The 17,201-nt window shown below is 43.2% G+C and overlaps 2 protein-coding genes across 13 annotated transcripts in view; both read right to left on the reverse strand.

Moving 5' to 3' along the window:
* LOC135484575 (serine/threonine-protein kinase D3-like) overlaps nt 1-5,024 on the reverse strand; it is a 68,735-nt gene extending 63,711 nt beyond the window's left edge. For all 12 annotated transcript variants that reach the window (XR_010446465.1, XR_010446463.1, XR_010446464.1 and 9 more), the window contains exon 1: nt 4,809-5,024. Coding sequence is in view for 9 of the 12 variants with exons in the window: in XM_064766190.1 (XP_064622260.1) it covers nt 4,809-4,946 (138 nt within the window). In the remaining 3 variants the exon portion in view is untranslated. The remainder of the gene's footprint in view (nt 1-4,808) is intronic.
* Nucleotides 5,025-9,651: 4,627 nt separating this feature from the next.
* On the reverse strand, nt 9,652-14,726 carry LOC135484578 (uncharacterized). The gene is made up of 7 exons (XM_064766202.1): nt 14,128-14,726; nt 13,736-13,808; nt 13,339-13,386; nt 12,978-13,025; nt 12,464-12,559; nt 10,840-10,971; nt 9,652-10,112 (listed from the first exon to the last, which is right to left on the reverse strand). Exons 1-7 carry the CDS (start codon nt 14,202-14,204, stop codon nt 9,894-9,896), a joined length of 693 nt encoding a protein of 230 aa, XP_064622272.1. The 5' UTR covers nt 14,205-14,726; the 3' UTR covers nt 9,652-9,893.
* Between the last annotated feature and the right edge of the window lie 2,475 nt (nt 14,727-17,201).

A 17,201-nucleotide genomic window follows, 5' to 3' on the forward strand; every position in this document is an offset into this window, starting at 1 on the left:
TAGGTTTCCTCCAGTATGGTAAGAGTAGCTAGGTTTCCTCCGGTATGGTAAGAGTAGCTAGGTTTCCTCCGGTATGGTAAGAGTAGCTAGGTTTCCTCCAGTATGGTAAGAGTAGCTAGGTTTCCTCCGGTATGGTAAGAGTAGCTAGGTTTCCTCCGGTATGGTAAGAGTAGCTAGGTTTCCTCCGGTATGGTAAGAGTAGCTAGGTTTCCTCCAGTATGGTAAGAGTAGCTAGGTTTCCTCCGGTATGGTAAGAGTAGCTATGGACGGTTAGCATTGTGGGATTTCAGGCCATGCTGCGTGGTAGTAAATGGTCAGAAGAGGTTGAGAAGAATCACGGATGGCAATGCTTTTTATTTCTATCTGGTCATGTTCATTTCCGCGGACTTCTCGCCAAAACAAGACTGTTGGTACTGCTATTCATCTGTATATATGCTTATTGAAGGACCAAAAGGTACTGAGATCTATGCCTGGAGGCTAAAAGTATCCGTATAGACTCATTGAAGGACTGAGAGGTGCATAGAACTGATTGTGGAGCTGCTGTGTCTGTAGATGCTGCCTCCGCATGAAATGTCATCCCTCTTTCATCTCGCTCCTCAAAGCTGAAGACAAACTTGTCCAAGCCTTGCGAAAACCTCCCACAACAAGACAGAATATCATCTGGCCATTACCGATGTTTCCTGCCTTTTGTCTCCAAATAAAGGTTAACCAACTTGATACTTCCTCTGCATGTAGGGGTCCTTTGAACAATGGCTGATTCTTCCTAACCTGACTGTGTCAATTTCTATCATCAAAAGGCCTTGCCAGTAGCTTGTTGTCTCTGTATTGAACTGAGGAAGCACGTGGGTGTTTACATTGGTGATGAGACTACATGCTTTCCTCTAATCTGACATCAGATAGCTGGCAAATGGAAAGAGAACTGTACTCTCCCAGTTTTCATTCTCAAACAGTTTTGTCAGTGGCTTGCTCCCTGTGCTTCTAGCGAAAGCGAAGCTGGTGGGTGTTTGCTGTTCAACAAATGTTATTTTCAGACCTGCAAATACATTACTTTTTCTTCCTAACTTTGATATCAATTTTCATCCACAGTATGCCCCCTCAGAGGCTGGTTGCCTGTGTATCTGGTGAAATGAAAACTTGCGGGTGTGTTTGTGCCAGAGAGCCAAACTCCAGCCCACATACCACAGGAATGCCCTGACTTCTAAGCCCATCAACTACAGGAATTGTCAGGAAACGCTTTCGAAGTTGATGGTGACCATGTTCAATACGAAAGTACTTCTTGACAGAACGTTTTCAGAGTTGAGTGCCGAGTTACTTCCGACACTTCCCTGGTTGTTTATGTCAGCTTTTGGGTACAACAGTGGTAGGAGTACTTTACAAGAGTTTCTTTGCACCAAAGCAGCCTCATAACACCGCATATATCAGAGGTTTAATCACTCTATGACGACAAGTTGTGGAGGTGCACTACAGGAATCTGTAACTGCTGTACTGGAGGGATCCAAGCGTGGCTTGCAATATCTTGATCAATTATCATACATATTGAACACAACCACGATCCACTCTTTCATCTACACCCACGGCAAATTAATGTTTGCCAACTTGAAGGCAGCTGAACTGCCTTTCATGGCAGACATTCACGAATGGAGCAGCTATCTTTCAATATGACCAAAGGACTGATACGAGCTGTGTTTTTGGAAGCAGGTTAGCTACTTATATGAACATTAGCAATTGGAAATCTGCAATATTGCCATTATCATGAATTGCTCTAAGTGTAAATAAATAGACATTTCCGCTATTATCTCCTTGAATAAAGCAATAACCTCAGTCAGTACTGATAATTCAATAACAAGCAAAAATTGCTGTGTGATTTTGAAATTGACAGCCACTAATACAAATCAATTCAGGCACTTATCCTCATCAACAGCGATGGTTTGAGTTGGCAGACTATCATCAGAATTTTAGTGTGGCAACAACTATAGCCACTTGGGTTGGTACAAAGATTAAACATCACAGTTCAATGTTTTATTTGAGGCGTTATTGAGAAAAGTGAAACTTTTCTGATTTTCTGTTTGTTACTTTTGTGGCTGTGGACGAATACTGAAAGTGTTCCGTTATTCTAAGGCAATAATGCACTGAGTGACTGATATCAAGCACAATTCAACATCACATCCAAATCTTGACATTTAAACAACAGACTCAGGACAGTAATCTGCTAATGATGGTACAGGATGATTGTGCAAACAATGCTACTAAGTGGGAACATCACACTCAACCATCATCTATTGAAATCAGGAAAAACCTGTTAGTGTCATTAAGTCAATTCATCAGGTAGACCAATTTAACTGTCAGAGGGGTGGCACAGACAAATGTTCATTGCAACAGACCTCATCAATTTGTCACGGATTCACTTTTTTTATCAAATAACAGGATACAAACAAAACATCTCTTCTCTTTGTTTTGAATGAATGTGTCACTGCAGTCTTGACAGTGGTCCTATTGCAGTCTGCAACATCGGCCTGGTCACCCAACATATTATACCTCAGCTGAAAGATCAACGATTATTTCCTAACAAATTGTTCTCTGATGAAGTGCTGATGTCCCAACCAACAGGCTTTCTTATCAGACATATTTTCCATCTACAAAAGGTCCTGCGATACGTAGCAGAATATGATACCATATAGAAATCAATGTTTTCTTATTTGTACACGACACAAGAATGCCAGGCTTGTTGCATGAGACCTGGGGCTCGGCTTACACAGTGATGAAGGTATGGATTGAGATCAAGATGGATGAGCTGCGGAACTCATCCAGCTATTAAATCTACTAGAAATTCTGTATCAAGTGATTCATTAGCCAGATGCGATAAAATCACAGTCCACCAATAACACAACATATAATATTCAATGATGTTATCATAATTGATATCAACATGACAAGCATATAAGCCAAATCACTTCTTAACATGCATCCTCAAGTAGGCACCAATTAACCATAGCTTGACCTACATGTAGGCCTATTAGTAGATCATTGATTCACAAGTATATGCTGGTTGTCTGAAACGGGTTTGGTCTGAAATGGTTTTAGTCATCAAGTGGTCATCAGGAAGTATTAAGGAGAGGAATAAACCCACTAGAGCGTCTCTGATTGAGAGAACAACAAGTATATGTCATATCCACAACTGTGGGTCACCATGGAGACCCGATAAACAAACAAAACCTCGCCTGACCCAAGACTGAGTTGGTTTATAAGATGACTGACAATAGGTACCACAGAGGAACAATACTTTCTGATAATAGCAACAATTCCTTCAACTTGAGCTGACTTTTCAAACTTGATTGGCAGTATCGTTAGTTACAGAGTTGCTGTCTGTTAGTCCATAAAGCTTGGTGTACACTGTCAGCATTTTGTCAACATTCTCTGTTAGGTGGAGATTATGACGGCTGATATCAAACACAGAAGACGAAAACAGACCAAAACAAGTGGGCAGCATGCAGAACCTCTGAATATACCACTTGCCGCCTGCAACTTCACTAAGCTAACAATGTTCTACATACATTGTCAATTTCCGCTGCAGGTTCCATTGATATATGAATACCAACTGACTTAACACTACAAACCACTCATGTCAAAGAAAAACAGCTGACATGCTCATATATCATATATCAAATTATCAACTTCTAAGTACTTCATATCAGCACATGTAATATGTCAGATTGTACTGACAGCGGGAGATATACAAATACAACAATGGTATAAGTAGTACAATGGACATTTCTGTAGAATATGGTCAGAATATGTATATAAAGTAAACTATGAAGACACTTCTGTCCAAATGTAACATCCCCGGTTGTGGCTACTCTATGTTTAATGGCCAACCATATTTGGCACCAAGCAGATCTAAGGAATATGATGGTTTAAGGATTACAACTGAAAGGAGAGGATTACGAGTCTTAAGAGAACCCCAGGGTGTCCCTCAAGATGAGGTACAGAAATCCCATCATACCAGTACAGGTGGCACAACAGATAGAACTTGTATACATCCGAACATGTGCACAAATGGATTTGAGACTGCGTTGCCTCTGGGCCTAGATGATCTTTATCAATTACATTTTCCTGACATGGCCAATGGCTGGTGTCGAAGCATGCTTGGGTGGTTAGGGCTGAGTGTAAAAAGAGGGGTTATTCTCAACTAACCTCCAGCATCTCGATAAGTAGGCTTTTGCATGATCTTTGTCATCTAGAACACACCACAAACTGAGACAGCTGGATGACTCAACCACATGATGTGGAAAACGGGCACTATTTCAATGCTTCTCATAAAGGGTTAATTGTAGAACACTTCCTCAAGCTTTGTGGTTGTATCTGTGACCCAATTTGAAAGAATGATGTGCATGGAGATGAGAGAATGGGGAGTACAGCACAGATCTCCTCAATGTTGTCTGCATTCTAATGCTATACCAGTCTTGTGTAAAATGGGGAGGGGAGGGGAGTTTGGTATCTTCCCTAAAAAGACAAAGGCTTTTCTAATTGGTTGTCAACCAATTGATGGACTTTGTTATAGGGCCTGCTGTCAACTCTCAGTCCAATCAGTTTAGAGTAGCTGCTTAATTGTAGCCTATAATTCACAGTATTCCATCAAGATATCACGGGACAGAGTTTCATGATTAGCTAATTTCGAATCACAGCCATTCTACCACGTCTTGTTCCTCCAATCAATATTGATAGGCCTAACTACTAGGTCATCAGTAGTGATGGGCAGAAGGGGGTTAACAACAGACACGTGCGTTACTTCAAAAACAAAACGGGCCTACCTTTCTATCAACAAAAGCACATGCGATATCCTTCAGACTGGCCATGGTCAGCTCGCCGCCTTCGATGGTGACCTGCTCCCGAACCAGGCCTATCTGCATGAAGAAAGACATGCAGGGGCCACTGGAATCCTCAGTCATGATGCGAGCGAACGAGTTTACTCAAACTTTGAAAGTCAGAAATCACAACACGGACGCCACATGCCTCGTCGCTGCGAGAGTGTCTCACTATGATTCCGCGATATGCCCGGTCACATGACCCAAGTATCAGATCAATACAATCTGGATAAACCCGCAACAGGTCGAAGCTGTTATCACCAGCTGTCGAGAGATGGCAACATCGTATCAGTGATGTCGCTTCGAGTCGCATACCTGAATGTCACACAGGGATGTTTCAGCTCACCATAGAAAAGAAGGTTCAGACTTCAATATCAGGCTTTTCTCTACACTGTAGACCATAAGAATAAGACCATAACGAATAGCCTGAAGGCATACATTGATGAGCATGGGTAGTCCGGTTGCAGTTGCCCCCCCCCTTCAATACACGAGAGCTGAGAGCCCAGAGCTAGCACTGATCTGTCTTCAACATATAGGTTGTTCCCACCATCGCCCAGAGCTGAGAGCCCACTGATCTAGCACTGATCTGTCTTCAACATAGGTTGTTCCCACCATCGCCCAGAGCTGAGAGCCCACTGATCTAGCACTGATCTGTCTTCAACATAGGTTGTTCCCACCATCGCCCAGAGCTGAGAGCCCACTGATCTAGCACTGATCTGTCTTCAACATAGGTTGTTCCCACCATTGCCCAGAGCTGAGAGCCCACTGATCTAGCACTGATCTGTCTTCAACATAGGTTGTTCCCACCATCGCCCAGAGCTGAGAGCCCACTGATCCAGCACTGATCTGTCTTCAACATAGGTTGTTCCCACCATCGCCTAGAGCTGAGAGCCCAGATCTAGCACTGATCTGTCTTCAATATAGGTTGTTCCCACCATCGCCTAGAGCTGATAGCCCAGATCTAGCACTGATCTGTCTTCAATATGGGTTGTTCCAACCATCGCCTAGAGCTGAGAGCTCAGATCTAGCACTGATCTGTCTTCAATATAGGTTGTTCCCACCATCGCCCAGAGCTGAGAGCCCAGAGCTAGCACTGATCTGTCTTCAACATAGGTTGTTCCCACCATCGCCTAGAGCTGAGAGCTCAGATCTAGCACTGATCTGTCTTCAATATAGGTTGTTCCCACCATCGCCCAGAGCTGAGAGCCCAGATCTAGCACTGATCTGTCTTCAATATAGGTTGTTCCCACCATCGCCCAGAGCTAGCAAGCACTGATGCTTGTTTTCAATACAGGTTGTTTTCTACCATCGCAGAGAGCTGTACCGAGCTGTCTCCAAGATGCTATCTCTTCGGGTCTGGTGTTCTGATTTCATGCAATCCCTTTATGAAAACGATCAGGGATTCACCATGTGAAAATGAGACACATTTTTCTTGTCGACATGGTACATGTATATAGCACTGGCCGCACCTTGAGGAAATTGCTTCGCGGGTTCGTTACCAAAGAGGCTGGTCTGGTAACGATGTGCAGCTTCCGGCTAAGCCCGGCATTGCCCTTTCACGACTCTGGCACTCCTTGTTCAGTTAAGTAAATCCTGTTTCTGAATTTACGGGGTTTGTGTTCCTCTCAACTTTTGGCATGTGGTTTATTAAGTATGTTAATATGGAGTCCCACAGACACGGAAACAGTCTATTCAAAGCGGCCTCTGTGGTATGGAATCTGCGTGGACTCCATCCGAAACAAACGTCCTTGGAATTTACGGGAGGCTTTGTTGAGCAAACGCTGGAGTTATATAAGTCTCTCAGACCGATTGAGCCAACTGGTGCCAGGGCGTTGTTAAAGCCACCCGATATTTTTTAGATGATGTGACCCCTCTAACTGGGCATATAAAACACCTGAAGATCACCCATTTTACTCCCTAGCTACTGCCTATAGTCCCCCTTTAATAGTACTTTCATCTAATAAAAGGTGAGGCATCAGTCTAAACATAATTGAATAGGGTGTGTGGCCAATAATACTTTCAATCAAAGATTTGGTTGAAATGAAGGGCCATACTGATTGTTAACGCTTGGGGAAACACTCGTTATTAGATTCTCTATTCGCTGTTCAAAGACCTGTGGCACGGGCTGCGATTGGCTGAGACAAAACTCCTCAAAGGATATATACATGGCCACCTGACCAAAACAGACGGCTGCGATTGGCTAGACAAAACTCCTCTGTAGCATTCATTCTGAAATCTAACTGCGTCATTCAAAATTCGCAAGACGAAGGATCAGGATGTGATCAGACAAGTTCTCGTTTTCTGAATTTTCTGCCGCATTTGGTCACCTTGTTCGCCCACAGATAACATAACTGGTAAAGTGCGTTTCATACAACGTTTCCCTTTGCTCTCGGTTGAATATCTTTCTGTTTTGTGGTCGTACTTGCCATAAAACACATTCTCATATCATGGAATTTTCCATTCCATGGTCTGCTTTCCCGCGCAAGCGAGAACTAATCTCCGCAGCCATTTTGTTTTCAAAGTTCCAGCATGAGCTGTAGGTTATTACAAGTTGGATCTGGCTTTACCTGAGGGAACTTCCACCCCTCCCCTAGTCCTCAATTGACTGGTATTTCTTTGGCTCCACTATCCCGACTGTGGTGTAGCACCCGACTATAACCAGCATGAATAGGGAATACGCTGGTTATGGATGTCAGATCGTGGTTCCCTGATATTTGCAAGCAATTCCACTGGGCATAAACCCACGCGGCGACACCAAGGACCGCTGGCTGATCTATTGATATGTTCGCAGCAGGGTGTCAAAGTCGGAGAGACGAAGAGCCACTCGTCTCTTGTAGGGGGTTCATTGGAAGTGTTTGCATTTGTTAGCCTATTAAACACGGGATTTTAATCCTTCAGTCTCGAGTTTGGCGGAGAAAACTAATCTTACATAAGTCCCAGAACAATATCATATGTCTTTATGGCAATATTTATTACTGGGAACTAGTACAGTGCCGTTCTATCCAATATTCTTGAGGCTGTTGGAGAGACTTCTTGTTTAAACAATACCATTCTGCCCCCTCTAAGGCATAACAATGGTACCTTATAAACACAAGATTTTAATCCTTGTCTTGGGTGTCTTTGAGAGAACTGATCACACACAATTCCCAACCTACTCGTCAGCCAGCTGACAGATTACCTGGGTCGAACGTGTTGCTGAGATGTTTTTGAAGAGATACTTGTGGGTGTTGGAGAGACTTCTTGTTCAAACAGTACCATTCTGCCCCCTCTAAGGCATACGTTGGTAACTGATATCATGACTGCGAAGAGATTGCAGGTTGAACACAAGATATTAGCATTACGCATTCCTCATTAGAGTCCTTTCACAAGACTTCAGTTCGTTTTGGTATCAGCGAGATTTGGTTTATAGTTGTATTAAATGTGTCCTATTCAAAACTCATTTGTTTTGGTTTATATCCTTTCGCATTTCTTGTTGAAAGCCATTTCACAAGTACTTTCCATCCTCCATCTGTCATCTTTGATAGCCTTCCCTGAGAGATATTTGAAGATGTCACCTTTCCGATACAGTTTTATTCATTTGACATTCTGGACCATAAAGTCCTACTACAGGGCCTTTCAGAACTCTTTTGTGATGTTTGTGTTTGTCGCTGCTAGTCTCGATATCACTTTGATAAAACTCTATTCGCCTTCATTCATCCACCAGCAAAATACTAAGTTTACTCGTTCTGTTTTTCAGGTCTCCTGCCAACTTTGTTTCCGAGATGTCACCCAGAGGGCGCCAACGACGAGTAGACTTAATGAATCGAGTAAATGACAATCTGAGATTGCCCATCTAAAAATTTAAATTGACAGAGAAGTGAAAGTGCAACCTCAACTGAATTCCCTAGTTGGCCGTCTCCAGAGGCTCTCTGACATTATCGAATGATGTCAAAAACCACACATCGATAAAACAATAATTGTATTTAAATATTTCGGAAATATGTTTTGATGCCACGACATTGTTGCTTGTTGTTGTTGGGAAATAAAATATATTTTGAAAAACTATACTTGTTTGTTTGTATACTAGTCTATAAAATTGTGAAATCGGGCATTAAATTCTGAAAAAAGTATTTGCGATACACTCTGACGTGTCTCCACAAACACTGCAATAGAGGTGACGAGGTAAGGGTCCCCTCTTGTGTAACTGGGGAACGACACTTCTCTGCTCTGGGGACATTCAAAACTGCTACACCGGTGATTGCGAAATTGTCTTCATGCCCAACCTCAATCGCGTGTCGTGCCAGTTGTCCCGACGCAACCCAGTCCTGCTGTCCCTGGCCATTTGTCTCATCCAAGTGAATCTGACGACGGACAGATCCTTGGTTGGCTGACGCGAGGAGCTACGGGTTCCGACTTCTCCCCTGTATATGTCCACCAACCCAATGTCAGAACATTAGAGTGAGTGAGATAGTGAGTTAGATATACCCACAAACCACGTTCCTCTAACTTTCAAGGTACCTTTAAAGGCTGTTTTATAGACTGCAGCAAACTGCTGCTGTTATCAGAGATTTTTAAATGTACAGAGACTCCCTTCCGGGGATAGATATCGATAATATGAATGTAATTATTGGGGTACTCTGTACTGGGTAGCCCTGTGTAAATGTCTATGCCTTATATGTAGGGATTGGGAGGGTCTTTCATTTCTTTTTCTTTTTTGTACTTTTGTTGCACTTGCACTTTTGCACATTTGTAATGTGATTTAATTTACATGAATAAAGATGATTACATATATCATAATATACTTGAAATATTATAACTCATTTAAATATTATTTCAATAATATTTCAATATTTCACTAATGAATATTTTTTCAATAAACGGATGGTGTTATCAACGGAATATATTTCAGAGGCAGCACATTTGCAAATACTAAATCAGGTAATTGTAAGTGCTTCCCCAAGTCGACTGGGGCTGGTACGATACAGGACCAACCACCCTGTTTTAAGCCCATTATGGATTCCCCACATTAGAAATCTTACTTAGCCCTGTACATTAACACTGACAATTCCCCCCTCGGCCCCCTTCTTTATCAGATTTACCCCCCACAGGTTTCTGCTCATTAATTGTCACTATCGGCTTTGGATTCGCCATTGGTGTCACTGCAGTACGAGCCTTTATCCTGGCCGCCATCGTCATGAACGCCTCCTCAACGTTCGTCGCATTCTTTGCACTCGTTTCCAGAAAAGGGACGTCAATCTGGTGTGCGAGCTCCTGAAACATGAAGTGAAGATATAGGCTCATTGTCACAAGCATGTTGTGGAGTGCCTCAGGCAGACACTGTAGACGACATGTAGGAGACTGTCCCCAAGTCATATTGGTGACAGTGTCTCCGGGTAGAGAGTCTAAATAAACATTGAGAAAACTATCTCCAAGTCATATTGGGGACGTTTCTCCAGTAGAGAGTGCAGTTGACTTGGAGGAGATTCTCCCTAAGACGAATTGGAGAAGCTAGAGGTGACGTCGTATTGAAGACAGATGTCTCTCAGTAGCGACTAACGTTTAGCTGGACTGTCGTCAAGTGGTCTTGAAGACTGAACGAGATTAGTCTGTGTATTCCCTGAATGAGACTGTCCTCTGCTCTTCGAGAAGTATCTCTACTTGGCAAAGACTGCCCTCCACCGTTGGAGAATGTGTCATAAGGAAGTATTCTATACTTGGCAAAGGCTGTTCTCTGCTTGTTGGAGAAAGGGTGGCAAAAACTGTCCTCCCCAAATTAGAGAATGTGTCTCAAGGAAGTATTCTCTACTTTGAAAAAGACTGTCCTCCTCATGTCAGAGAAGAGATATACAGGAAGGTTTAAACACTTGGAGACGGCTGCCCTCACTTTAACACTCGTTTACGATCTTGATGATGACTCAAAGAAAAACTCACATCTCAGTCCATCAACATTCTAGTAGTATTACCAACTCCTCTGTTGCACATAAGTTACCAGACTCACCTTGCCCATGGATTCAGCTACCAGCCTTTTCATGGTTAGGTCACATTTATTACCAACCACCAGCTTGCTCACACTTTCTCCCGAATACCGGTCCACGTTGTTGAGCCATTTCTTCACATGTTTGAAGGACTCCTGAAATAAGTTCACATGCTCATTATGCATTTACATGTACATCAGACAATGGAATGGAACTTGATCAATATCCCTTTCTCTCTAACTGTGAATCTACCTCCTCGTATTAGATCGAGACCTCTCTTGTTTATTCAGCCGGCTCCTTGTCCGAAGAGTTTGGCTGTCTTGCCAACGCCTTCAGCCAAACATGGCTTCTCTGCATTGACATGGCTGAACTGCGCTTAGTGTCATTAAACGGAGACGATCCTCCTATCCAAGGGAAACGGGTTGGCTGTAGAATGCAGCTAACTAAGCAAGCCTCCGTCTACCCGTCAAGGAGTATCCTGGTCACGTTCTATGAGTAGTCCTACTGCGGTGACTGAGCAAGCCTCCGTCTACCTGTCCTACTGCGGTGACTGAGCAAGCCTCCGTCTACCCGTCAAGGAGTATCCTGGTCACGTTCTATGAGTAGTCCTACTGCAGTGACTAGGCAAGCCTCCGTCTACCCGTCCTACTGCGGTGACTGAGCAAGCCTCCGTCTACCCGTCAAGGAGTATCCTGGTCACGTTCTATGAGTAGTCCTACTGCGGTGACTAGGCAAGCCTCCGTCTACCCGTCCTACTGCGGTGACTGAGCAAGCCTCCGTCTACCCGTCAAGGAGTATCCTGGTCACGTTCTATGAGTAGTCCTACTGCGGTGACTAGGCAAGCCTCCGTCTACCCGTCAAGGACTATCCTAGTCACGTTCTATGAGTAGTCCTACTGCGGTGACTAGGCAAGCCTCCGTCTACCCGTCCTACTGCGGTGACTGAGCAAGCCTCCGTCTACCCGTCAAGGAGTATCCTGGTCACGTTCTATGAGTAGTCCTACTGCGGTGACTAGGCAAGCCTCCGTCTACCCGTCAAGGACTATCCTGGTCACGTTCTATGAGTAGTCCTACTGCGGTGACTAGGCAAGCCTCCGTCTACCCGTCCTACTGCGGTGACTGAGCAAGCCTCCGTCTACCCGTCAAGGACTATCCTGGTCATGTTCTATGAGTAGTCCTACTGCGGTGACTAGGCAAGCCTCCGTCTACCCGTCCTACTGCGGTGACTGAGCAAGCCTCCGTCTACCCGTCAAGGAGTATCCTGGTCACGTTTTATGAGTAGTCCTACTGCGGTGACTAGGCAAGCCTCCGTCTACCCGACCTACTGCGGTGACTGAGCAAGCCTCCGTCTACCCGTTAAGGAGTATCCTGGTCACGTTCTATGAGTAGTCCTACTGCGGTGACTAGGCAAGCCTCCGTCTACCCGTCCTACTGCGGTGACTGAGCAAGCCTCCGTCTACCCGTCAAGGACTATCCTGGTCATGTTCTATGAGTAGTCCTACTGCGGTGACTAGGCAAGCCTCCGTCTACCCGTCCTACTGCGGTGACTGAGCAAGCCTCCGTCTACCCGTCAAGGAGTATCCTGGTCACGTTCTATGAGTAGTCCTTTTGCGGTGACTAGTGACTATTGCGCCTGCGATGAACTTACAGGGTCTGTGACATCATACACCAAAATGATACCGTCTGCTCCCCGATAGTAGGCAGTGGTGATGGTCTCGAAGCGTTCTTGGCCGGCGGTATCCCACTGGAATGAGAAGACACTTATTTACTCTTGATTGTGGGTAATGTGCCGAGTATCACTGATGACCTACGTGAATAAGCCCACCACTTCTCATACGCATATATGTAGCATCTTCACACTGAAAACTTATCCATGTGATGATGTCAAACTTGATCAATCAAGTGAGTGTGATTTTCAAATCTTTTATAGCATAAAGTGTCAGCGCACAAAGCTTTTAAATGTGACCAACCAGCTAATGGTTCCATACTCGTTGACTAGCCTCTTCTCACACTCCTGCTACAGTATAACCAATTCTTGTAGTTTCATAATAAGCATTGAATGAGCACAGCGAAAGCAAAACTACTTGAGTGGATGATGCGCTGAGATTTCGATAGACATGCTCCGAGTTCTCTCTAGGCACATATTCCCTTCTCGTACTTACTATTTGTAACTTTATCGAGTGGCCGTCAATGTCTACTGTCCTCATTTTCTGAAAGAAAGAGGGAGGCCATGCCGTACAGACTGTGGGCTTCTATCAATGGATAAGGGAAGTACATCAGGAAATGCCGTGCAGACGACACAAAGTCAGTATTGTCTTTCGAAGCATTTTAAACGTCACAAGCTCCGTTACAAGTAGGCAATGTCCCTAAAATAAGGGTCTCGCCCTGTGGTATTTTGACGGCTTATGCTATAATGGAATCTCTGTTACCCGGATATTCTATCTTTTACACATTTTGTTTTGCTTAACATCATTAAATTGAACGTGTTGTAGGGGAAACTGGTTAGAAAGGTGCTAAACTCACGAAGTCGACTCCAATCGTGCTGATGTAGGTTTCTGTGTAAGTGTCATCCTGCAAGAAACATGGAACAGTTTGAGAGCCACGAAGTAAAGGAATTCCTGGTCAGCAGTGCAGTTTCTATAGGTTGGGTGGGATTAAAGGCAAAGCTTCATTCCAAAAAGTGTTTTTACCGTTCAAGTGGTATTTCATTTTCACCTCCTCAGTATCAGGTTTCCGAGGGTGAAACAAGGGAGTCTTAATGCCCGAGGCAGAACCATTTTATTGCCAGACCCTCGCCGATGCTCTCTCTCCGAAGAGGGCTAAGATTGTTAAGTATACTGCTCAGCAAAGTGGGATAGGATCCATCCCTGTCTCGGGAAGGAACTAAAGGAGAATCAGTGTCTCTCTTCTTTTTGCTTACCGCGAACCGAAGAAGTAGACTCGATTTACCAACACCGGAGTCGCCGATCAGGAGAATTTTGAAAAGGTAATCACTGAAAAATAATATGATTAATCAATGACTGTAAAGATTCAGACCACAGGTTCGTGGTGAAGAATGTCGCCTCGATTGATAGACCTGCACAGAATCCCTCAGGCTCAGAGCTTACACTTGCTACATTCCTGGCTGCATTCCCGGCACTGATTGACGAAAGCAGTGTCTCATACTCAGAATGAACACCCACCACAGGGAACGAACAACGTAACATCATGATACGCAAGTCGATCAACTCGATTAACCCTGACCCAGACCCAACCCCCTGAAGAAGAAGAGCAAGGCGAGAAAAAACGGTTAGACGCTTCAAACCTGCTTACTACTCATTATTATAATGTGATCCCGGTGAAGCTCGAGCTCTTCCTCCACCTCCTCCCTTGTTCCCAGCCCTGCTCATCCTTGCAGTTCAACTAATTATCACCCTAATAGGCGTTTTACGATGAATGTTCAGTCTATTATGAACAAACTGACGTTTTCCCAATGAGAGTTCAACCAACTATGATCCTAACAGACGTTTTCCCATGAAAGTTCGACCAACTATGATCCTAACAGACGTTTTCCCAATGAAGTTCAACCAACTATGATCCTAACAGACGTTTTCGCAATGAAGTTCAACCAACTATGATCCTAACAGACGTTTTCCCATGAAAGTTCAACCAACTATGATCCTAACAGACGTTTTCCCAATGAAGTTCAACCAACTATGATCCTAACAGACGTTTTCGCAATGAAGTTCAACCAACTATGATCCCAACAGACGTTTTCCCATGAAAGTTCAACCAACCAACTATGATCCTGAATCCTATGAAAGCTCAAACAAAACTTTTCCTGTCGTTGTCATCATTATATATTGCCGTTGATTGCACTCGATAAATAGGTGTCTTCCTATAGACAGGACAAGATAGTGTTGAACATTGCATACACTTGATTTGATCAACACACTTGTCAAACTTAGCCTATTTCTATTGTACTAATTAAATAAGTTATCTATACATATAGAGCCAATTGATTGAAGCAAAACTAACAACTGTGATCATGAATGCTGTCAGTGGATATATCCAAGCTTATTGTATGTAGAAGGAAGTATCATGGCATGTCATATAAGCTTCAATATGCAGAGCATACTTACCAGGAGGGAATGAGGTCAATTGCGCAAGAACCAATCAGAATATCAGATGCAAGTGAAAGTCGTTTTTGTCACGGCACACTTACACATATACAAGGATTTCATAATGTGTAAGCCATTTCCCGCTTCGCGATGATATACCGGTAGAGTCAAAACGCTTCCGTGGTCTAAACGTTAGTTTGACATTATGATAGGAGAAGGAGGGGGAGGAGTAGAATGCATAACTAAATGCCAAACGGAACGAGGTTATCTCAGCACTTGTTTTTCGCCGGAACTCACATATGGAGTCCACTTTAGGCTATTGTCCACATATGTGGGATCTCTAAATTGCCGTGGTCCTCTCGTTACTTTATCTTCTATCGAACCTCAAACTTGTTGTGAAACAGTCATCACAAAAATGAACAGGAACAAGGAGACTTATCGTACTCTCTTTTGGTCCATGTACCATTCGATGTCGTCAAAATAAGGGATTTTATTATCCATTTAACATGAGATGGACTGGTACGTCCTGTCACTACTATTTATAGCTTCACGACAGAGCGGGCTTTCATAGGTTTATTAGATAATGAAAGTTAACCGGCGAAAGCTTTAAATAAAACTCCCTCATATCACATTGAAAGCTTCAAGAAGTATACCGTGAGGATTTGGTCGACGTGGAACTGCCGTGATTCGGCACGTTCATTGACTGACAAAATGTGTGAATATAAAGCAGTACAGGGCTACTCCTTTCTGTATTAGTCAACAACCCATGAATGACGTGAACGCCAAATGACTCTATTTTGACCGTTATCGTCTGGTCAACACCGCCGGTCCCGACCAAAGATTTCGTAGAGCAGAAGTGATTGCCCATAGCCAGAATATCATGAATTCCTTTATTTTTAACGTATTCTTAATGCAAAGTGCAGAACGAAAACAATTTTTGAGGTACAAGAGGACTTAAAATGCAATTTCAAATAATAACACTTCTGACCTACCAAATAAACCTAATCATCGACGACACTGGTCACCACAGGCACAAAACCAAACTTTTCTGGTCGGTTTTTCAAAAGAAACGGAAGTGTACGCATGTGAGTAGTACTTTCGTCAAACACAAGCTAGACTGGCCGGGCCCATCGCACTATAGGAAGAACAGCGCATCGTAGCCTATTTCAAAGTGCTCTGGTAAACACTTCTCCCGAACGAACTATCGTCTCCACGACTATCCAAAATGCATTATCGTTATCATTCGTGGCAACACGGTCAGCAACACTGGAGTTACAGTGAAACGCTTTTAGAAATGCACACTAATGCATTTAACATGCTTATCAGTTAAATTACGTTTATGACTTTTTTTGTAAATCCATACAGTCATGTACATGTACATGCTTCTTCATGGATTATTGACCAAAACCCGAGTTTAGTAACAGAAATTGAATCGAGAGCGGGAAGTCGGCCATTGTTAAATATGCGCATATAAATTCGAATATGACGTCACTGCTCTCTGATTGGCCAACATGAATTTGAGGAAAATTCATCGAAGAAGTTGCCCAACAGGGGAGCTGACGTTTTTTTTGGTAATAACTACATGTACATTCATGTTCTTTTAAATTTTAAAATACTCGAGTCGTATTCGTTGAATAGGGGTGGATCCAGGATCTTGGTAAAGGGGGTGGGGGCGCACCTGGCATCCTACCTGGCATTTTACATTAAGATTTTCGCCAATTTCCCTAAAAAGCGTGTTTGGTCATAAATCTAATAATTTGTCTGTTAAAACCTAATTGGCCAGGCACATTGTTAATTGGGTCCAGCTCTATGATGAATGTTAATTGATTAATTGCAATTTAACTTGAACATTGGTACATTTATCGGTTAACCCTTTTGCAGAGGGAATTGTCCGAGAATCTTTACAATCATCATGCTCTTGTATTGATAGCCGTGTTTTCACTATTGAAAACCATAACGGTATACCGGAAATTTGATATACCTATTTCTAAGGCCTATGCAATGCCTACGCAACAAATAAAGTTAAAGTTATGAATAGAAAAATTAAGGGAGAATTCAAATGATATTTTTTTTTTAAATTGTGTACTTTTTTACCTATTTATGCCATTTTGTGTACCTATTTTTCCGGTACCTTTTTTCCGGTACCTTTATTTCCTGTACCTTTATTTCCGTACCTTTTTTTCCTGTACCTTTTTCCTGTACCTTTATTACCTAGATTCATAAAAGCTGGTAACCATACATAGACATACAAAAACTTTTTAAAAGTGCGTACCTCACCTAAGCATG

Source organism: Lineus longissimus, chromosome 3 (genome assembly GCF_910592395.1).
Source record: "Lineus longissimus chromosome 3, tnLinLong1.2, whole genome shotgun sequence".
NCBI lineage: Eukaryota > Metazoa > Nemertea > Pilidiophora > Heteronemertea > Lineidae > Lineus > Lineus longissimus.